Below are 24408 nucleotides of genomic sequence, written 5' to 3' on the forward strand. Positions count from 1 at the left end.
CCAAGCTCAGCGGAGCTCAAAAAGGCAGGTCCCGGTTTGCACCCCCCCCTCCCCCCTTCCGCCTCGGCGCTGCGGCTGCCGCACGTGACCGCACGGCGCGCGCGGCTCCCGCGGCCCCCACTTCACAACCTGCCCGCTCCTCCGCCGCCGCGCGCCGCCCCCTGCCCCGCCCCCGCGCCCGCTGGTCGCGCTCCGCCCGCCGCCGCCCCTCCGCGAGGAGGGTGGAGCCCGCGCCGCCGCCGGCCCGCCGTCGCTGAGACCCTCACGGGGCTTCCGAGGAGACGGAGGGACAGCGGGGGAGCGGCTCGGCTCGGCTCGGCTCGGCTCGGCGGGAGCGCAGCGGCGACGCCACGGACTTGTGGCCCCCGGCCGAGGAGAGCGAGCCGCTTGCCTGCGAGCCTGGCTCCTGGGCACGGGGAGGACGGGCTGGAAGAAAGACAAATTAAACGCCAAACAACCCCCCAGCGCCCGCGCCCGTCTGATTTTTATTTCTTTTCTTTAATTATTTCGAAGAAAAAAAAAAACTCTGCTTTTGACAATTTGTGCCGCGAGTGGAGTTGTTTTCCGCACACCCCTGACAAACAAAGGAAAAGGGGGAGGGGGAGCGCCTTTCGCAGAAGACATGCGTTCAGTCAGGAAGAGGTGGACTGTGTGCACGATAAGTCTGCTTCTCATTTTTTATAAGACGAAAGAAATATCGCGGACCGAAGAGCGCCAGGAGGCACCTCTCGCCGGGTAATTGCGGGGCGCCGCGCCGGGAGGGCTCCCCGAGAGGGTGGCGGGTCGATTTCTCTGCCTGAGGTCGTCTGCGCGGGTCCACCCAAGTTTTCGGGTCCCCCGGAGCTCGCGGGCCGTGACCCGCTCCCCCCATCACAACCGGGCGCTCTCGCAGGGCGGGTGGGACGAGTTACGAGTGGAGCTCAGCGGCTGAGGGCGACGGGCGGGAGGTCGCCGGGCGGTGCTGCTCCACCCGCAGCCCCCGGGATAGAGCGCGCTGGGGAAGTTCGCCTGGCCGCTGCTGCTGCTTCCCGAGGGCCGGAGCGGCTGGGCGCGGGTTGTGGCGGCCGCCGGAGCGCGTTGTGCCTTGTTTGCTGCTTTGGGAGCCCTTCGGAAGCGAACGTGCCGGTGTGCGCGGCCCCTGGCAGCTCCAGTTGGCCTTCCGTCCTTGAAGTTGACCTGGGAGCTGTGCTTCACTTCGGTGCTCCTTGGGGAATCTTGCTCTGAGAGTCTGCGGGACATCCCCCTTAGCTCCCGAGGCTCCTCCGGTGGAAACTCCGGTCCCTCCCTGAGACCCTCTATTGCGTATTTTATCTCTCCTGCCTGGCTGGCGAAACGGTCCTTGACATTTTATGTTTGCGCCTCAGCTTTCTCTTTGTCACGCATCGTGCTTGTGTACGCATATGCCTGTATTTCTAATTTTTCTCCCAACTCGTAGCTGTCCTGTGAAGATGTTGGGCTTTCAGCCAAACCTGTTTCTTTTTGGAGGGGTATAATTTTTTGTTTTCACGGGAGGGATGTATAAATTCCGTGGTGGCTTAGTGAAATCAGAAAAGCTGGGGAAGGGGCTCACACTTTGTATTTGCTTGTGCAAGTCGACTGGGGGAGAGATGCATTCGTATCAATTTTTCATTCTTTGATATAGACCCTGGCCTTAATTTAAGAAGGAGGTGTAAGGAAGTTTTAAGTGCCCATACGGGCCTGGAGGAGACTGAAGCAATTACAGTCTACTCAGTCACCCCGTCGTCCCCGCTGTCCCCAGAGTTTAAGGCAGAAAGTGCATGCCTCTTGCCCAGCTCTTGCCCAGGCCAGGCCGGCGCAGGAGCGGGTCACAGGGCAGCTGGGCACAGCAGAACGGCAGTCACTCCGGCACCTCTTGGGAGCAGAGAGGTGGCCTCGCCTGTGTGTGTGTGCGTGGTTAATGATGCGGTATTTGCTTCCCTCGGTATTACAGATTTTCACTGCTTTCTGGTAACTTTCCCACTTGTTCAGCCTGGGTGTAAACCGAGTTTCTGCCATGATACGGTGGTATATGCGTACCTATGAGATGTTACAGAAGTTCAAAATTTTTGGGTTGTAGGTGTGCAAAAATACACGCAAAAAACGAATGTGTGAGGGAGAATCAGGATTAAAGATATCCATGTTTCTTTTACACTCCTTCTGTCAGACTAGAGGAAGCTGCTAAAATGATTCAGAAATCAGTCACTAACTAGAATCCATATATATTTTCTAAAAAGGCCCCCTCCAGCTTACAATATATTCTTTGACACAATTTAAAAGGTACTAAAATGAACTGATGATTTAATATTAAATGAATTAAAATGTCTATTTAGTCAGAAATACGTATGTCCTTAACAACACTTTAAAATACAGCTGTAATGTGTTTCTGCCAGGTCATTTAATGATATCTCTACTTCTTTGGTATCAGTAAGACTTCTTGTGCAGTGTTACTCACTTTGGCTAAGGATATTGGAATATAGTTTATTTTTCCCAGGCTGTCATCCCATCCATTACTGCATAAAGTAGGGAAAAAAAAAAAAAAAAAAAACAACCCTAAGTGTACTACTAGTGCCTGCTGCCACTATTGTTGTTACAGTTGCCTTTCTCCTGAAGGAAGGGCTCATGACATTTGTTTATTTTTAACTGGCCACATGGGCAAGCAAAGTCAGTTTTCCATGGGATGTTTTACTTTCAGAAGTAGCAGGAGTGCAGAACAATGAATGTGCCAAGTGACCCATTTTATGGTTATAGTGACACTGAAGGTAATCCTGGATGTTCTAAATGGACTATGTGCGATTTTAAAGTATGTGATAAACCTGAATTCCACTGTGTTCTTATAGCAAGGTTTGTTAGGACAATTGCAAAAGCATGCCCTTCTAAAGAAGGCATGTCCCTTTAAAGGTTAAGCAAGTAATGAAACAGCATATTATGTGGAATGCAGTGTTTCTAAAACAGGGTTGTCTTCTACTGAGATAGAAGATGCTTGAAGGCAGTTATTTATATTTAATGAACTGTCTTCAGGAGAAGAGATAGTCATATTGTATTGGTTTGAATCGTCAGCAAGACAAGGTAATTCAGAGCTAATGTTGACACTGTCAGCCACAAGTTGCTGTCATACTATGGCAGCTGTTTCATTTACATCAGAGGGGATTTATAGTGATCCCAGAAGATAGAAAGTAGCCCAAATGTATTTCACAGTTGTTTACATGATGAAGAATTCTCTGAGTAAATTTAGCTTTTTATGTGTTAGTTTATTTAATATTACTTTAAGTGAAAATTAAACAAAGCAGTACCCATAAAAGGGAGAGGAACTTGTAAGTGAACACCTTTGTATCCATAGTAGAACTTGAACAGAGTGCCTAGGACCTTCTTTTAGCTCAGTGGAACGTAATTTAACATTATATTACTGTACAATCCTTATAGGTCACAGGAGACAAAATGTGGTTGCCTTCCGTATTCACAGTTTACAAGTGCCACAGTGCTTTAGGTGTTGGCAACATATTTTGTTGCTAAGTTTTGACAACTGTATCAGTGTTAAAGTATCTACTGGATAACGTTTAATCCAGCATAAACTGAAGACATCTCTGAAGTACTTTTAGACTGAGTAATTTACCTGGATGTATTTTGGTAATTTTCCTTTAGATGCATATGCTCTATGCATCTGGAAAATATATATAATAAATGCATTTACTACCATTATGGAAAAATTTGGGGGAATAAAACATTTTAAAATAGCAAAAAGTAGTAGTTACATTCTAGTTATTGAATTTAGGGGCTCCTGCAGCATCCTCCCATGCCCTCAAGTTAGCATGATTTGAATAATCTGCATACAGATCTTGTACCTACAATATTGCTTAAAGTTGTAAGTTTTTCGGTAGGTGGCAGTCTTACCAGTAAATCAGTGTAACGTCAGTGCTGCATAGCATTGGCAGGGGAATGAGGGAGGAAGAGCGTTGCTAGTAATGCTGGGTTGTTTTTGATGAAGTGTATAATACTGGTTTATTAGTTAAAGGGCCATTTGCAATCATAGCACTTTTTGCAAATGACTACACATGACCAGATGTGTTAATTTAGCTTAATTAATGTCCCATTGCAGGTTAGTCTGCTATATAATTTACCAAATATTAATACTTTATATACAACAATAATGTTGCTGTAACTTTTACTAAGGGCCAGAATCCAGTTGTTTTAAGAACTTACAGCCACATGAAAACAAGAGTCATTTATTCCGTAGGAAGCTTACAGTCTCACATCTTTTCTGTTTTATTGGTTGAATGGCTTGTGATCAGAAGTTTGCAAGCTAAGTGAAGTTACTGTTATTGGCAGTACTTCAGAGCATGCTTATTTAACAGATAAATAGATTTCAGTGTATTACTGTATAGTTACTGTGTAATACTGTACTTCTGAGATACATGACATTCTACATGGTAGAATGTTATATCTAAAAACTTTGATATATTTATGATTAACAGCTATGTTGCTTTGGCACTTAAATGGAAACAATATGCAAGATAATGGAAACATACAGAGATAAAAACAGATTTTAGACCTAAAACCTTAAGTTGTGTTTGCAGTATTTAAGCTTGTCTGTCATATATGTGTGACCCTATTGGCTAATAAAATTGCAACATTATTGGACACTTTTAAGATTCAGCTGAACAGGGTGCTGGGCCATCTCGTCTAGACTGTGTCCAGACCAGGTACCTTCCAACCTGATATTCCATGATTATGATACCTCATCAGATGTTCAGAGGTCATCACCCACAGCTTTCTGTATTTTTTTTATTTTTTTAAGGTTACCTTGCCAGAATTTATGAATATGAAAAAATTGATGAAGAGAATAAGACCACTGGGGTTGTTTGGATGTGTGCATACAAGTTTCAGGAAGTCTTGAGGAAATTTTGTGTTTTGTATGACATTAAGCTCCAGAATTCCATGCATTAAAGTCTGTTGGTACCAGTAGTTTATTAGGCCATAGTTGTAGAACATGAGCAATTCTTGGGTGAATGCTTGAAAGTTAACACTCAATTCTTGGTTTAGTACTGTAAATTTGGAACACAGAAATGCAGAATCTGCCTCACAAACATACTGAATTTTGGTACAGGCTCACAGTTCAGAGTTTCCTGTAACTTTAGTTATGTCTCTTTCATTACACATATAAACATATTTAAGCTCTTAAATTGCATATTCAGATATTAGATGTAGGTGCCCCATAAATTTCTCACAAGTACAGTTTATTTGCATTGGCAAGCAGAGAGATATTTGCTTCTTTTTGTTGCTAACAAAAGGAAATATCACTGGTGCTTGTGATGTAAATTATTTAAAACTAGAGTTAGCCTTGATGTGATTGTGTCTTTTCTATATTGCATTGCAGAGACGGTGAACTGAGTTTGAGTAGGTCAATGATCAATAGTTCTGATAAGATGATTCAGAAGGTTGGCTCCTCAATCTTTCATCATGCTGCAGAAGTTTGGAAAATCAATTCTTCTTTGGTACTGGAAATAAGGTGAGTGTCTTCAATAAAAAGCAGTTAATTTCATATTATCTATAATTCTTTTAATTTTGTATTGCCTATAATTCCCCTGGTCTTGAAAACGGTCATTTGATTTACAGTTGCAGGTGGATGTTTTATAACTATATGTGTGTAGGGTTTAATGTTAAATGCAACTAAATTAAGTTAGACTCCAAGGTCAAGTCATCCTTCATAAGAATAAATAAAATGTTTCCATCTGGCTGTGTCAGTCAGACCTGTGCAGCCAGTATCTACGTTATGCATGTCCACATTTGAGCTGGTTATCTAGAACTATCTTGCAATCACTGGTGAGAAACTGGCACTTTTAGGTCTTGGTTTTCTCTTATCCTGAAGGTCTGAAATAGAGCAGATGGAAGTACCCTGAAGGTACCAAATTTTCTCGTTTAACTATAAGGGAGCTTAGGCAGACAACTTAGGTGTAGGAGTCAAGAGCTAGGACATCAGGTACTGTGAATCCAACCCTGTCTGTGGCTGCTCCAAGTCACAAGGTCATATGTTAACAATACCAGTATATACAGGTTTCTTTCCTTACTTCAGACATGCCAAAAAGAGCATTAGACTGATGCTGAGGGGAAAACAGGGTAGCAGAGTTAGTGATCAGTAGTTCTGATGTGTCTTAGTAGTTAAAGTGTATCTACTCACCTTGGAGAATGAGAGAAGAGAAAGCAGAAGCCTCTTAGTGTATAGTGTTGTTGTCGCATCTTCCCTGTCGTAATGAGGAAAGTGGCTGGTGAGAGAAGTGTGTGGAGCATGGTTTGGGACTGTGGAGGACTAGGAGTGTCACATTCTTTGAAAGATGATAGAAAATAACTATTTTAGTGGCAATCACATAGCAGAGTGGACTTGATTTTCTGGATATTAAGATTTTGAATAGAAATTTCCCTTTCTACTGTTTGTTTTTGGTGCTTTTTTTTTTTTTTAATTAAAGGACACCTTACAAAACACTTAAACAGGCAATGTTCCCATGTACAAAAACCTCATTCAGCAAAGCCATGAATTTAGGGATTTTTTTAATGACTGCTATTTTATGTCCCTAATTTTAAAACGTGCAGAAGATACGAGTAGCTCTGAAATGTATGAAGCTGTAGTAAAGCACTGGTTTTCTGGAAGTCTTGAGCTACAACTGACATAGCACAGCCCTGCTATGAAAGCTGAGGAACAGTGTCGGGGATGGAAGGAGTGGCAGGATTTAGGTAGGCAGCAAATTAATATTCTGGAGCCTGTAACTGTGTCTCAGCTACTTGGTAAGGGCTCTGTGGAGTCCCCACTCCCTAGCTGCCTAGACTAAAGGACCCTCGGGCACTTTACTGATCCCAGGCAGCTGGGTTTCCTACTGGTGAAGACCTGGTGGTTGCCCAGAAGTACAGCTGAGTTTCTTCCAGGACTATCTGTTCAGATGTAGCCTGTAAAGGCTTCAAGGTAGTCTAGGAAAGATAGCAGATATTCCATATCAGTATTTAAAATTTATGTACATATAACTGACAATTTAAGTTGCGGAGATACTGAGTAACTTCAGAAGAATACTGTTGAAATTTCAAATCATGGGTTATGGTTTTGGCAGTTAGGAGAAAATATGCTGTTTTACGTGTAGAGCAAACTGATTTGGAAGCCATTGAGTCATTATAAGTAGGGACAGATAACTCTGTACAGTCACTTTGTTGAAAAATTCAATGTCATCTTTCTGAACCATTTAAAACCAATACATGTTGCTGCTCAAGCCAAACAACAAACAAGTAAAATTAGTATAATAACTTCTTGATCAAAATTGAGAGAAAATGAAGCATGGGTTATGTTAATTTTTCACCCGTTTCAAAAGCAAAATACATCATTCAGACAAAGAGGTAAAACAGTAGAGAATGTTTTAGATTTTTTTAAGCCTGTTACTACATGCGTGTCATCTCAATCTATTAAAATCATGAGTTTCAAAATCAGTTTTTTCCTTACTTTTGGCCAGCGGGGGAAAATTCTCTCATTTTATAAATTACTGATATACTTTTAAGAAGTATCATGTTGTGATTATGTGGTAATGTTTAAAAATTGTACAGTGAAGGGTATTTTTTTGTTTCAGCCATATAGTGAAGAAAAACATGTATCTTGTACACTGGTTTAAGCAGTAAAGGTTCTACTTTATCAGCATAAAGATTTTTCTGTGCAGTGGAGAACATTAAGCTGAGGTTATATAGATGTCTACGTTGCTAGTCTTGTTTTGAGATGAAATAGCTACCATCATGAACACTGGGGCAGAGAGCAGGTGTTTTCATTGAACCAGTAAAAGATTTTAGGTTAATGTGACTTAGCCAAAACTTGACATAAACTGTATGAAAGGAATCAGAGCTACCAGCCAGTCATATTCTTTCCAGAAATCCTCTTTGTTAACGTGTGTAGCATATTCAGTTATGGCATTCGGCAGTGAGGGAGGGAAGTTTGGCATGCTTTTCCCTAGGGAAGCCTTGTGATGTGTGTTCCACTCTGATGCTGACTAAACAATGTGCGTTGTTCTTTCGCTTTTACAGGTGGGTTGCTATAAACCTTTCTTTCCTGTCACAGCAGTAGGAGGCATCTTAGGCAGAAATATTTTTACACCTACATACCTATCCAAGACTGACTTCAAATGTGTCTCCCAATCTCCTAGAGTAATCTCCAGGTTAAACTAACTGTTCAGCCTTCCAGAGTACATTACATGCACTGTGTAGACCATGAAGATGATTCATATTCTAGTATTGGAACTGTTAATGTGAACAGTGATGGTCTTGTGGTGTGAGGTTGACCATAGCAAGTAACAGTAAGAGAGAAACAAAAAAAAGTTAGCCCCTATTGAATAATGTGTAAAAAATTATCAGTTCTTATCAGTGGAGAAATAATTTGTTAAACCACTAATGTACAGCATAAAAGACATTTCATAAAATCTGTAATCACCCATAAATGGCAGCTCCTTTTGTGTCTTGTGTCAGCTTGACACCCACATTAGCAATTTTAAAATGCAGAAAATATTCAGTAGTGAATTTTGCTTTGTGTGAGGACTGTTAATCAATGGTATGTCTGGACTTAGTTGGCTGGCAGCTTGAATATTACACTTTGTTATTCACCTTGTTGACCATGGGTATCATGTCTGGCCATTTTATTTTCACTCAGGTTAGTGACCAGTCTGTCAGCCTCAAAAGTCCTATGGATTCTTGTCAAGGCCAGGCTCATAGAGGAGTCAATAAGTGAAAAAGCTGCTTTATCAGGACTACATGGGAGGATGAAAAGCTTCAACCAGATTTCTGGTGTCACAAGATGCTGTGGGACTTTACTGCCAGAAGAGGCAATCTAGGAGGTGTAGCAGCCCGTTGCAAATGTTAAGCAGACATTAGAAGAAAGAGCTAGCCTTTCCGTGATTGAGATGGAAATAATGGGTATTATTAATTACTTGAGACTGTAGCAAATCTGCTGACTTGCCCATCATGGCTAGTCTACTGGATTTTTCCAACTGATGTTACCTTCTGTTTTGTGACAACTTCTTTGAAGAATAATTAGTCATTCCTGTGCCTAAGGGAAGAAGACTTGCTTGTCTGGCTCCCCTTCTGCCTGAATGATTTCAGTCATGAAGAAGAGAGAAAATCTACCATCTGCAAGCTATTGTGTCTTAGGTGCTTTCTACTCTGTAGCAATGTGAAGGTTTTCCAATTACAGAAATTAGAAAATTTCAGTTATATTGAAGGCCATACTTGCAGAAATGAGAAATGTGGCCCTATCTGGGTATAGCCTTTCACACAAGACTGATGCCTGCACATCTGTGACCCATGTAAAATGAACTACAGTCTGACATATTGGTGTGTGACTTTCTTCTTTCACTTATTTTTGTTTAAGTGTGGGTGTTTATTTTGGAAGGAGCAGATGAAGGTTTTGAATTTCAGGAGGGCAAAAAGGTAAAAAAAAAAAAAAGTGTGTCAGGAATGTATTTATCTCTTTGCAATGTGACACAGAACTCTGAGTGGAAATTTCCTGGCAGAAAAGTGTGAGAACTTGTAAAATGTTAACAGCATCATATAAAAAAAAAAAAAAAAAAAAAAGTGTAACTTCCTCCTTAGAAAGGTTCAGGTTATTATCATTGTTTATCTTTCAAGTTAATACGAAACAGCTATGATAAGTCCCTCAAGTGCAAGCAGTGAATTCTGACCTGGCAGTGGAGCGGTACAATTGTTCTGAAGCTTTTGGAGCAACATTCTGTGGCCAGTTGCACTCTTTCCTTCAGTGTCTCTTAAGACATGCAAACTGGGGCACTCTAGTCTGATTTAATCATAATAAACCTTAAGGGTCTTTTGCCTCCTTAGACCCTTGCCTCAGCTGAAGAGTCTTATCCACTGTCAGTTGGAGCTATTAACTCCTTTGACTTATTTCTTTTGACTCTTAACTTTCTTAATAAAAAGCTGACATATGGCTGTCCTTCATATGGTAACTCGTAGTTGAGTCATACTCTATTTAAAAGCCCTCTTTTCCTTCTGCATGCCCACTGAATATTTGTGTCTGATTCACAGGTACTTCAGCTTTCTGGTCAAGGGAGGGTAGGGACCCCTGAAGAGCACAACCGGGGCTAGAGTGGGGACAGAGCCAGTCAGCAACTCTATGATACACCACTTCTGTTTGTGTGGTCCTCCATGGGCTGGGCAGTGCCAGGCACCTTTCTATGGTTAGTTGCAGTTAGGCATGTTTTTAACAAATCCAAATCGTGAGTTGGACTAGATGAACTTTAAAGTCATCTTCCAACCCAAACTATTCTATGATTCAAAATGCTACTTTCCTTTAAGAGGTTTTCTTAAAAACTCCCTTTCAGTCAGACTAAAGCCAAACCCAACACAGGTGCAAACATTTGCAGTCCCCACTGCCTCCTCAGGAGGCCAACAGGAGCTGTAGCTATTTACAAGGGCAGGCTGTGACTTTGTGTTACCACACAGTTCATTCTTGTTTTGTTTTTTAATTAAACTAATTCAGCGGACAGGAAGTATGTTTTACCTAGGTCATAGTCCTTGGTGATTTCCAAGGCTGAGAGCTGCTTTCTGCCTTCCAACTGGGGAGTGCAAAGCAGTGTCAGGACTGGCTAGGGTTAGAAAATTTTAAAGACCTGTGTGAATCCGTCAAAGTCTGCTGGAGAACAAGAGGGGTCAGAGATCTACAACACATGATCTGTCCAGTTGAAAAGTAAAAGTTGTATGGTTTCTTAACCTAAGGTAAATGAAGGCTATTGTAGTCTGTCCTCCACAGACAAGGTATAAGAAACAAGAACAGGCTTCAGTTGCTGTAGGAAAGGTCCGAGCTAGCATGAGGAATATTGTGCTGCTGGTAAAGCTAGGGAAGCACTGACATAGGCTGCGTGCAGAGTTCAGTGAGTCTCTACCATGGGAGGTCGTTAGCAATACGTGAGATAAACATGGACCATGTGTGATGTAGATAAAGGCACATCTTCAGTGAGGGCAGAGTATGAACTAGGTAACCGCGTAGTCCATCTCTGTTTCCATAATACTGTTCTTGGTGAGCTAGCCCAGCTTCCTGGGTACTAAGGATACACTCCACGGGCTTCCTGTCATAGTTGGGGTCAAGACAAGCGCAGATGCCCCAGCAGTGAGGATTTGTGGCACTGCCTTTTCCCAGCAAAAGTGTTGGAGGTCATGTTTCAGTGTTCTTGACAATGTTTAAAAATATTAATTTATTTATAGTCTTTAAAGTCAAATGTTTAAGTGATTTATTTGCTTTCCTTAATCCAAACAATTTTGAAGCAGATGAAGGAGAGTTTGCCATTATATAAGTTGTGCAGTACGAAGACTGCAGTACAAAATAAAACCAGAAAAATGTCACCATGTTGTCCCAGAGCAATACACATATTATTTGCGAAGCTGTTCAGAGACAATTCTGCCTGTTACATATACTTTATCAGATAACCAGGAGTTGTAGTTAATATTTAAATACTATGAACATCTGTTTCTGGTTATCAAAGGAAAACCCTGGGTCAACCACAGATTGTGATACCATGTTTCTGTGAGTCATGTAAACATGTTGCAGACAGCTGCTTGGCTTCAGATAAGAGTGAGCCACATCTGCCTCACCTACCCAAAAAGGGCTTGGGCCATACACCAGATAGTTTTATTCATCAAAAAAAAAAAAAAAAAACAACTTGAAGGCCGCCTCAAATAAAACAGTTTATTTTTAGCTTAAGGTTTGAGAATATCTTTGCTTCAAGGCTTACTAAAAATCATGGGTTTTTTTTCCTTCATTTAACTGAGCATACTTTTAAATTTTATATGCAGCTGGATGTGGATTATCATTCATTTTAAATTTTTTTGCGGTGTCTGTTTAATCAGAATAAGCTTGTGCTATTTTCAGTGCTCTTTGTGGACCAGAACAGTGGTTTAAACAAGTTCCTATTATTAACCATCATCAAGCCTGACTGAGACACTCATGTATGTACTTTCAGTTTTTGTAGCACCCCTTAGTAATTTTTTTTTTCTCTTAGCACTTACATGAAAATGAGAAGTATTACTATCCCCATGGTACAGATGAGTCAGTAGCACAGAGGAACTTGAAACATTAGCACGAACTCTGCATTCTTAATCATATTTTTTTCAGTATTTAAATATATTAAGATACAGTCAGATGAATCAATTCAAATATTTTAATGTTAACATTATTACACATCTCTTACACAGGGATTTTTATGTGTACTGTAATACCTGTGCATGCATTTAATTGAATGTGCTACTGGCAACTTCAGATAAGAAAACATTTTTAAACATGTGAGAAGATAGTAAGATTCAGTGACTTTTGCCCATCTAAAAATTTCATTGAAAAATAAACTTCTTGGACATTTTGGAAATTTCAGCTATGTTAAATAAGTGGTTTACTATCTGAATCTAATTCAGGTCCACTTGAAGCCCTTCGAGGGCTTCTACAAGCATATGTAAGCACATGGATAGATAAATAATCTTTGACTGTAAGTAACTAAAGTAATAATGGAAGCCAAGATGCTTTTATTTTTTTTGGCACTGTTTGTATAAATACACTGCCTTTCTCTTATGTTTTAAAATAATACCCAAGTTACTCTGGTCATATACAGATGTTGCTACTTGATTGCTAACAGAAACAGTATTAAGCCCATTCATTCTAGGTATCAAGGATGGGTGCTTCAAATTACTAAAGTGAATTTTCTGGTAATGATGTGTGACTTTTTTAGTCAAAGCCATCAGTTTTTGTACATTTCACATAATTTCTTTTGCTTTTTGTGATTCATTTATGTGTATGTGAAGTTAGTCTCTGTACAGCTTGGCTGATGCTACTGATAGCTTTTGATACAGTCATCTTTCCCTTTACAGCCTCAGCTCTGGTAGCTCTGTTCTTAGGTAATAAAGAATTTCAGTCATTTTGAATACCGCTAGATTTTTTAATACTGCTGAATTGTGCAATTACTTATTTCTTGCTCTTTTTTCATTTTGTATCAATTTATATTTCTGCATATTACCCACAAAATTAAGTTTATCAAATCCATGGAGATGTTAAGTTCATTCAGTTTACAGGATGAAGTGGAGTCTTCGTTTTACAGAAATATCTTGCCTGGCCTTAACAAAAGCTTTAGACACAGGATTTTAACATCCTGCTCTGTTATTCAGAGTCCCTCATATGCCTCAGCAGAAGCCAGTTTTTCTCTGATGCTGCTTCATTTATACATGACAACTGTAACAGACAGTCCAAGACATTCTTTTTTTTTTTTTTTTTTTTTTTATCATAGTTTAAGAAATAAGAGAAAACACTTGAAAAAAAAATTATCATGTTTCAGTTCCCCTGTGGCTTTTCAGGTCAGTTTCAGGGTGAGTATTTTGTGTCACTGGTTGCAAGGTTCAGGCATATTCTTCCCTCTTGAGGCAATGACAGAAAAGCTGACTGGTGAGCATGGTGTTCCTACAGTTCATCCCTTTTCACTTGTGGGGGATTATTTCCTCCTTATATGTCCGAGTGGGTGTTGCAACTGCTAGAGTGGCATCTCTAGTTATCTTTTCCTGTTTTGATCTGCTCTGAGGAACTTCTGCTCTAAAAAGTTATTTCATAAAAATTACATATTCTTACTCAACAAAATGTCTATTGTGTTTTAAATTCCACCTTACCTGCTGACAGCAGTGGAAAATACAAAGTTACTGTTTTTCTTCTTACCTTGCTAGAGCTGCAGAGGCAAAAGTTTCTATCCAAATTAACACCAGTGGACACCCTGCTCCACTTCAGCACTCTCTGTCTGTTCCACAAATGTATTGTACTTAAGTATGTGCTTAAGTTCAGATGTAGTCTTTATGCCTTTTCACAAACATACATGCTTTGCAGAGCAGGGATGGACACAAGTTTGTAAGGCTTTGCTTATCTGCAGTCCTGAGCTACCAGTGGCTCTTGTAGCTCTGGCCTGAAGTCCTTTCCAGCTTTTTATACCAAGGATAAGTGTGTATTGAAAACTGCTTGATGCTGCCAGTGGATATATAAGTCATTACATAGCTGCAGTCATTAAAAGTGTCTTTTTTGAACGTACGTATTAACAGTGTGTCAGTTTATAGACCCTTGCCCCCCAACCTCATAAGCAGGTACAATTACCATCACTTAACTTCTTCAGCTGACATCTAAGCAGATATTCTTCACCTGTTACTTGCTGTAGACTGGGTGTATACAACTGTTTAATTACTGTAGTTCACTTGACCTGTGGTAACTTGATAAACCCTTATATCTTAGTTACATGTGTGTGAACCCAGCTAATAGTTTAAACAATTAACTGCAGAGAAGCAAGGTAAAGGATTAGACTTACCTGATTTAACGTGATGATAGATTTCATAAGTATTTTTTTAAGTTCATCTGACAGCTTGACTAGACCTTGAGCTGCGGTAATTTAATTTGCGGTATGTTTTTAAGATGATTTTGTTTAAATTAGTATAAAAGACTGTGGATGTTCTTATTTCAAGTTCATTAGGATAACTTTGGCTGAACTTCAGTTAATTAGGAGCAAGTTGATGCTAAAGCAAATATGTTGTTCTTATTTATGGTGAAATAAGAATCTGTAAGAAATCATGGTCATTCCTGAGCCAAGCTAATTTGTGGGAGATGAGATTGTAGTGAAGCATTTATTTCCTAATTCATAAATACCTCATATATTTTACTATGCTTCTCTGAAAACCAACTGCTCTGGTCCTTTTTCAAGTATGTGTTTATTAAAAAGTTTGGAAATTAGAAGACATACTATTTTTAAGTACTTTACAAAAGTTATCTTCCCTTGATCTCTCAGTACCCTTGTAGGAAGTCATTAACTTCTATTGCTGTAGTATTTTCATGTTATATTGTAACCAAAATTTGAACTCTGTCCTAACAGCTTTGTTCTAACTCCACCATAGAGCATGGGAAATGATCTTAGTCTGCCTGACACTACCCTCTGCTTTATGTTGTATGCTCTGTACAGTCTATATTACTATTAGATAAACTCCATGTGAGCAATGAGTGCTGGGATTTATCTGTGCGTTTTTGTGTCAACCTAGAAAGAACATTCTTCGATTCTTGGATGCTGAAAGAGATGTCTCAGTGGTCAAAAGCAGCTTCAAGCCAGGAGATGTAATTCATTATGTACTGGACAGACGTCGCACCCTAAACATTTCTCAGGATTTGCACAGCCTTCTACCTGAAGTTTCCCCAATGAAGAATCGCCGATTTAAAACCTGTGCAGTTGTTGGGAATTCTGGCATCCTTTTGGACAGTGGATGTGGAAAAGAGATTGATGGCCATGACTTTGTAATAAGGTGAGTTTTCATCTGCTGTTGAAGACACATTCTGCTGTGTTTCTTGGAGAAAAACTGGAAGGAGTGTTTTAATCTGAGATACAGATTTCAAGGATTATCTGAAATTAATTTGAAACAGTATACTTCACTGTGTGATTCTCCCAGTTTAAATATATGCTCATAGTGTTGACAAGAAGATTATTTTTATAGTGAAAATAAAACAAGGATCAGAAGAGAGAGTTTTGTGCTATTTATTTTTACTGTTTCTTTTTTTTATTCCAGACAAAATAAATATTCTTATGGAGACCTGGGTAGAATAAATACAAAATGTTTTCTCTTCCAAAATTATTCTTTCTTACCTCTTGGCCAATAAAGATGGCCTGCTGCAAATTACTACATTACTGATGTACAGCATGAGGTAAAATTTCAGTATGATGTATTCATGTTGAACCAGATGGCTGCCATTAAGGTAAACAGAAGTCACATATCTAAATCCCTTCACATTGCTCAAAAAATGTATCCCTGCAGTTTGGGCAAAAATGTCAATACGCTTCACTTTGTATTCTTTAAACATGCACAGTAGAATAACTTTGGACTTCACATGTCAGTGGGAAATAAAGAGGAAGAGCTGGCCTCATTTGACATCCTGGCATTATATGGATATAGAGAAGGATGGGCAAGAGATTTTGCCTTTTGCTTTTGAGGCAGAAGTTTCAGTTGGTTTGGTCTGAGAAGGGTGAAAGAGCAGAAAGCAGAAGGGCCGTGACAGAAAACAGTGGAGAAATAGTTGTCAGTACGAGTTACTTGCTTTTTCTTTTCTTACCCTGAAGAAAGATGGTGGCCAAAAAATATCAAAAGGATATGGAAGAGAAAAATTTGCTTTTCAGTGCATAAATAAAAACAGGGTATACACGTGAAAGTTGTATTTTATTTGAAAGGTATACTACCAATTGGCAACTGAAACAATGACATACCACTCTTTCATTTTCCTTGTTTTGCTTGTAGAAGACTGGAGAGGACTTTAAAGAAATTCAGCATGCTCTTCCCCATATTTTAACTTGCCATGAAGCTGATGATACCTGATTGGAGATTTTAACTAATTCAAGCCATGTGGAGTAAAGTTAATATTCTTAAAGATTTGTGTATGGATGAAAGAAGAATGGTTGAAGCATCAGGAATTTGCTGTTGCTAATCAGTTATTAGATGGAAGAAACATCTCTCTTACGCTGTATTACTAGTAAAGTGACCCATATAATAACTAGTTGATCTGATAATATTGTGGATAACAAACTGTATAAGGTTCTGGGATTAGAATACTTGACCCTGCAGCCTACAGAGAATTTTAATACAGTGAAATTTTTGGATTTACAAATTAAGGTTAAAACGTTCTAGAATTTCACAGATTATCTCATAGGTTAAACTATACGATATTTATTTATGTGTGTCTGGATGGGTGCATAGGTACATAGCATCTGTTTAAAGTAAATAATGAATTCATTTGTATTTTGAGTTAAAGAAAAAGACAAAGCGTTCTTCAGAGATAGTTTCCTATATTCCTCTTCTTCCATTTAAAAAAAGTTGTAAATAACATGATATGTAATCACGTGATCGAATGGTACCGGCATACTTGGTAACCGCTCACCTCTATTGCTGTTAGGATTCTGATATTAAAACATACCATCACACTGTTACTCTCTTTGCTTTCAGCTGATTTCTCTGGAAGTAAAATGCACTCATTCTACTTGCTACCCTATGGTGTTCTGAAAAGGAGTTACTGTATGTACTGTATGCAGCTAGGTGTATAGCCTGATGAACATTTTTATAGAAACTCCGAATGCTGAGTGCAGTATGCCTATGTGCCAAGACAAGTATGTCATACTATTTTGGTTAAATATATTATCTAGTTGATTTTGATAGTACTGTATATTCTTTTTGAGATTTGAAACAAAAACGTGGTTTTGAGAGAGTTGTTTCTTAGAGCAGCAGTTGTAATGTTAGCTCTAACACCAACAATACCATGAATTTAAAGATAAAACTGGTAGAGATCTGTGAAGGTGAAGAGGACACAACAGATACCCAGCAGTATTTGCATTACAGTGCAGTAAACTCAATATCCTGAATTTTAATTCTTATAAGAGTGGTATGAAGATGTTGGTATTAAGCATAAAGAAGAATGTCAGTACCTAGCACTTCAGATTATTTAAGTTTGATAGTATCTGCCAATGTCTTTGAAAGTCATCCAAAGTTGCTAATAACTGTACATCTACCTTTGAGACATTCCAACATATTCAGTGCCTTCTATATAACAGTGCCTCTCAGAGAACATTGATCCAATGGAGACACCGGTAATTAGAATACTTCTGTGATGAAAAATGTTTTAAAACAGGCACCTAAACTAGAGTCAAATAATAAGCATGCTTGCAAGCCAACATATAATTCTGTCAGCAAATTTTACAAGTAAAACAATATAATTCTTCTTCAGACATCTCTGAAAGTGCATAAATAAGGGTCATTTTTGCAAGCAAGGTAATATCTTGTTGGCATAAGTAGATTAACTGTATTTTCTGAATATTTTAAAGTGGCTTGGTTTTAATTACTTGGTCATATAAAACCTTATTTTGTTCTCACAGCATCAGAAATCAGGAGTCTGAGAACATTATCTTCTGCTATGATAAAATGGATTAGTTCCACAAGTTTAGTGAAGTCATGCCTCTTTTGACAGTAGAAAATGTGACCCATCTAGTTACAATGGGAGGCAAGGAGATTCTTTGCTATTAAAAAACCCGATGTGCTGACTATTAACTATTTCCCATTTCCCCTTTTCCTTTCCTTTTTACCTCTTATGTTTTTACACCCTGTTAAGTGAGTATTGATACTTACCTTTGCTACTTTTGTAGTGGTAAGCTAAAGCATGCTGTGTTTTGATACTGTACCCAGAAAGGGTCTGAACTGTTCCAAAATCTGATTCCATAAAATAAATTAGAATGAAAATATGAGATAACCTAGCAGATTGCGTTTAAAACTTATAAATGGTGAACATTTTTTAAGTAATAGAATTCAGCATTCATAATGGGAAATATTGAAAAGCAGAGGCTAAGTAGAGTTTTGGAGTTATTTGGTTAACAAGCAAACAGACAAACAAAAACCTCCAAACCTGATAAATAATCTTGAGTTTTTTCTCGTGGTGACACTTCTGGGAAAAGTACCTTTAATTTTGGTTGGACTATATGGAGAACAGGCCTGTTGAGCAAAGTTGTTTGACTAGCTTAGGGTTGGACTGACAAGGAACTGCCATGAGAGGATATTAATTGCTGCCTACTTTTGATTGAAGTACCTAGTTTATATGTTAAAACTCTTCTTTCTCTCTGAGTGTTTTCCTGTTAACTCTGTCAGCATCTAAGAATCAAGCTGAACATTTTTGCCATCACTGGTGATAAAATTTTGCTGGGAAAATGCAGCTCTTATTTTTCCACTGTCCTTTGACTTCCATGTTTTAACTTGGCAATTCTTGTGGTTAGCCAAGTTGGCGTGGAAAAAAATTGTGGTCTTTTAATAAATTTGTTGGTTTATCCTATGCAAAGAGGATAATCTCTTTGACTTCCTCCCTGATGTCTTGGTTTTGTGGTCAAGCAATTGTGATATGAGCAGAAGACAGTGTATCTGTTCAGGAAGAAGAAAAGGACAGACCTTCTAAACATTCTATGGATGTGTGGTTGCTCATTTCATGAGAACAACTTAATTTTCTCTGCTAATATGTCAGCAGAAACTGGTAGTAGCTTCTTTCTTCTGAGTTGTTTCTTCAGCTGATAGGAAAAAAAATCATAAACTTGTCAGAGTAAAAAGATTTATGTAGTTATTTTCTGGGACTTTTTTTTTGTAAATTATATCAGCCTTTTTGTCCAGATGCTTATTTAATACACCTTGATTGGAGCATAACCATTGTGCCAGTAGAGCTGGATGCTCAGAGCCAGCAGATTTGTTGAAAATGAAGTTGCCAATTTAACAGACTTATTTTAAAAGTGTGATTCTTCCCTTAAAAATAACATTTGAATACATCATGACTAGCTCATTAGACCTTTTTCGGCTTTCAAATGTGGTAGCTCTATTTTTGCCCTATCTTCCTATAAATCATTACATACATTGAAACATTAAATGAAAGCAGAAGAAAGCCAGAAGCCATCATCTTCAGATGATCTTCCTCAGTGACTTGTGTGCCTGAGAAATGGGGAGCACCAGTGTAGCTGTTCAGTGTTTCCAGTCAAGTTAGACGTGGGTGGCCTCTACCTCAGGAGAACCTTGCAGAAGGCCTGACTTCTTGTGGCCACATTTTCTCTTTTTGGCTTCATCTCATAACTTCTGCAGCTGCTGGAAGGATCCTTGCATGACTGCTATTCCAGGCAGCCCATCATGGGGCAAGAGCTGATACAGATGTCTTCTTTTAAAGCTGAATCTCTTAGTCAACCAGTACATAGCACCTGGTGCTACCTACACTTGAGGCCACAGAACTGGATACCCTCTACAGGCATTTATAATTCCAACTTTTGTGCAACTTTGGGTTTGGTTTGTTTTTTTTTTTTTTGTTTTTTTTTGTTTTGTTTTTTTTAAAAAAAAAAAGAAAGGAAGTTAATTCTTAAGTAGATGATATGGGAGGAGATTTAAGGACATAAGTTTAGAAGGCTAAGGAAGCATCAGTTAGAAATGGCTTTTGTAAACCATATACAAATGATGAAAGATTCAATAGTGGTTTCTTAAATAGGTCCTATGAGCATCTAAATGGAGAACATATAGAGTTAGCCTGATTCTTTCTATAATTATCCTGAGATAAAAGAATACAATTCCTTTATATTTGGTTACTCCTGTTGTTGGTAATACAGAGCTTTTAATTGAGTAGTATTCTGAACATTTCCAAATGCAAGGAAGCTTCACTAATCCATTTATTCATTGACAGAGTGTTTCAATTAAGAGGTGCAGCAACCCTCAGAATAGTCTTAGTCTAAACATTGCCTTTTTTGCTGCTCTCTATTTTTGAGTGTTCAAACTATTTCTTTTTCCTATGTTCCAGACTCACAACTCCAAAGTGCTTCTCCAAAACAATGAAAATTATCATTTTGCCCAAATTTATTTCAAGAATACAATTTTATCCCCTTCTGTCCCAAGGGTGTTAAAGAACTGTTCTAAAGTTTTCTGTATCAGAATAATAACATTTCTGCAGCATTCTGATAATTGAGGTACAGAATATGCTCTTTATAGACAGAAATGTGTAAAGTTATTTTCACATAAAAAGGCAAAAGATACAGGTATTTAGAAAACTACCAAGTTCTATTTCTCAGGTTTTCTTGCACTAAAATGTCATTCTCAGTATTTCATTGTTGTAGGTTGTTGGGTTTTTTTCCATAAACAACAAACTTTGTGATAGAAATTCCTTTCTTTATTTTGGTGTCAAAGTAACAATATTGAAAAGAACAGTAAAAATCAATGGGTAATGTTGCAGCAAGGATTCACAATGAAGAAATAAATAATATGTTTTTCCACTGTTTCTGAAGTAGCACTTAGACCATTCTGTGCTGTGTCAGTTGAGGATAACTTTCATTACAGTCACCCGTGTTAGGGTAGGTGCTAGGAAGAAAGAATTTAATGATTATCAGTATAGTTTCTAGTTTGGGCAACAAGAAGTAATGAAGTTTATTAGCAGGTGATATTACAAAAATGCATCTTCTAACTAAAGTGAAATCAGTCATAAATTCAGGATTCTTGTGGACTTGAGTTATAAAAGGGGTATGGTATATTTTACATGGCACACTTTAAAAGACAACTATGATTCCTCTGTGTGAACAGAATCTATAATTATGCTGTACCTGAGCCTCTACACAGCCTGCAGCTCTCATGAGACGTTCTCTATTGTGCCATGCAGAGGGTAAGGACTGGATGAAGTGGGTATTTAGGGGATTCCCTGCTAATCCATATCCCTGTAGTTAATTTGAAGCAATTTTAGTTTTCTCAGGAGCCAAAAAAGTGCACGCAACATGTGAGAATCCATATACCTTACTAATCATTAGATTTGTCAGGGAGACATAGGAGGTTTGTTTATGTATGTTTTTTGGGGGGTTGTTTTTTTTTTTTTTTGGTAAATCTCCTTTTTTGGGGTGTATGTATATGTGAAAGTTATCACTGTGCTGCTGCACACCTTTGTTTGAAGAACCAGGTGAAATGATGTGTGGCATATACACAGGTATTATTCCTGCAAGTAAACTGGGTAGAAAGTACTCCAACTGTTAGGTTGTCTGCTGCCTTGAAAGTAACTTTTTTTTCTTCCTGTGTGCTTAAGCCTTCCAAGTGTTTCTTAAAATGTCAAGAATCTTTGAATTCAGGATTACAATTTTCATTCTTATAAGACTGTGGATATGAACCTGAATATAAAAGCTTGCAGTCTATTCAGGAAAGAGTCTGTGTTATAGATACTAGTTTAGGTAATGTCTTATATTTCAGAGAGGCTTAATATTATGTCTTCCAGCAACAATCTAATTCTCATTTTTTGACTTCTCAGAGTGTATGTGGTCAATATTGTGTGATGAATATTTTTGTCTTTGCTCTATGAGGAGAATATATTAATGAAACAATGTTTTTATAGCCCTTTAGTGCAGCTTGAGCTTTAGAGTGGTTTCTAAATATTTATGTCAATCTGTAAACCTCAAGTGCACAGATTGCTGAAGGATTAACAGGTGTACAGATTCATGACCAATTCTTGCATTATTACTGTATGAAGAATATTCTTTTAGTTCTCAATTTCAAATAAAATGGAAATAGTAATGATTTTTACTCAAGCAAATTTTTATAATTTTAATTTAAAATTACCTTGAAAATAATATTATATGGGCTATGAATATTATGTGTTGGACATTTGTGTACATATACATGAGCTGTACATTTATTAGTGACCAAGCAAGTTCAACTGAATCTCCATGGAATAACTGACTTCTCATTTGAGTGTATTTTTCTGAATATGTTTTCGTTGTTTTCTTTGTTAAGGTCTGCTCTCTAAAAGACTTAAGTGTGTTATGGATCTCTTTGGGACATAAAGGTGTCACAGCAAACCCAGGATTAATTGCTTTGATGTAAGTGTGGTATAGCAGCACTTACTCCATTCTTCAGTCTTTTCTCATGGCATGTGACTCCAAACATTGGCAATTTGGCTCTTTTTTCCCCATACTTTTTCTTAATCTATCCCACTGTAACTAATATATGCAACAGACAGTTGTGGAAGAAGCAGGCATTCAATCACTAAGACTTTTTGGTCTGTGTATCTTAGGATCTCAGTTATTCTATTCCTTGACTTGCAGCCCACTTACTTTCAAGTTGACAAACATGAAGGTAATACTGAAGTTTTTTTAGGATAAATGGAAGATGGTGATATGCTGAAGAAAACTTTGGAGTAAAATTTTAAGCAAACATACAGTTTCAAGGTATCAATAATTGCAGGATGTAAGAAAGAGGACACTTAGTAAATTGCAGTCTTCTATTTATTATTCCTGCTGGATTTGATATAGCAATGACAACTTAAGGAAAAAAAAAAAAGTTTCATTTGTTGTGTACAAACTCCTAGGCACCTAGTGGTAAAGTTTATGATGCAGAGTCTCCCTCACCTTATCATCATTGTTGTGGATATATCCAGCATTCTGTACCTTATGCTAAATGAGCTAGAATTTAAGAATTTAACAAGAGAAGGGTTTTGCATTACCTATTTCAAAGTTGTTCAGTTAATAGGTTTCTTAATTTGACTTAAAAGAAAATAAGTATGTGTTTATGTGTGTCTCTAAATATGAAGTTTTCTTGAAAGAGTCCTGAGAATTTATGGGAGATCATTGACACCAATTAATAAACTTGAAAATTTCAACAACTATATGAAGCTGTGGCATAGCATAAAGATGCATTAGAGGTTAAGATAAAAGCCCTGAAACAGGTAACAAAAGCTATTTACGTATACTCAGGTGTACTTAATGAGGGTAATATTCTTATAACTTGGTCAGCTACAACTGATTTAGTAATGTTTATTTCCTTATCAGAGCTAGAAATTTGTGTAGCTTGTCTTACATTCATGTTCTACTAAAATAACAATCTTATCAGTGTACTGCTAACAGCATGTAATTACTTCTTTGAAAACAGAGCCTTTCAAAGTGCAGATGTACTTATCACATTATTTCAAACTTTAACACTGCTTCTAATCCATATTTAAATAGCTGAATTTTTAAAAAATCAAAGGTTAAGACATGCTCAGCATTTGGAAAGCAAAATACCTTACATTCCTCTAATATGATAATCAGGTGTCTAATACGAGACACTAAAGCTTGAAAAATGTGACTCATATTCCAAATAACTGTTCATAGATAATTCCATTGTTGCTGAGTGTATTTGGATTGCATATTACTTTCTGAAGTTATACTCGAAAAATCTAAATATGCAGTATGTTAAGCGTTTATACTGCGTATGCTGTATACCTTTGTTAAAATGCAGTATTTGGTATTAAGTATACTGCTGATGAAGCAGTAATGACATGCAAGGTAGGTAGACCTTATGTTTAGTATAGCTATGATTTTTTTTTTCAGGATTTAGGTGAAGTTACACTTAACTACATACTCCTTTATGATTTAGGCACTGATGCTGTTGCCAGATCAGAAAGGAGCTGACAAAAGACATGGAATCACATTAGAACCATAAAGCCTATATTATGTGTGTACACTTTGGATATGGCATACAGCTTTTTAAACAAGGCAGTTTTGGTACATTGGTTTTCCTCAAAGTTGGACAGAGAGAAAGCAGGATTTGCAATGTCAAGCTCTGTTTTATGTTTGTAATAGATGTCATCATGTGCATACATATGTGACTACTGAAGAAAACCCTACTGTGTAAGAATTGACCATGATGTTGTGCAGTCTGCCCTTAAAATAGGAATTTCCAAGAGGAACAATAATTCAGTGAATTTGATTGGTTAATTTTAAGTCCTTCATTTGATTTTTTATTTATTATTATATTTCATTTTTATGCAATACTAAACTTTGGCGATTCTAGACTATAAGTTCATGCATTAAGATTTTTAGAAACAATTTTCAGATACAG

General features: G+C 38.1%; 1 protein-coding gene across 1 annotated transcript in view; it reads left to right on the plus strand.

Annotated features, from left to right (window-relative positions):
- The first annotated feature begins 231 nt into the window (after positions 1-231).
- Positions 232-24408, plus strand: part of ST8SIA4 (ST8 alpha-N-acetyl-neuraminide alpha-2,8-sialyltransferase 4) — a 59761-nt gene continuing 35584 nt past the window's right edge. The window contains exons 1-3 of the mRNA XM_042787927.1: positions 232-735; positions 5372-5503; positions 15061-15318. Coding sequence (XP_042643861.1) covers positions 623-735; positions 5372-5503; positions 15061-15318 — 503 coding nt within the window. The 5' untranslated portion in view covers positions 232-622. The remainder of the gene's footprint in view (positions 736-5371; positions 5504-15060; positions 15319-24408) is intronic.

Source organism: Tyto alba, unplaced genomic scaffold, assembly GCF_018691265.1.
Source record: "Tyto alba isolate M040663 unplaced genomic scaffold, T.alba_DEE_v4.0 Super-Scaffold_13, whole genome shotgun sequence".
Taxonomy (NCBI): domain Eukaryota; kingdom Metazoa; phylum Chordata; class Aves; order Strigiformes; family Tytonidae; genus Tyto; species Tyto alba.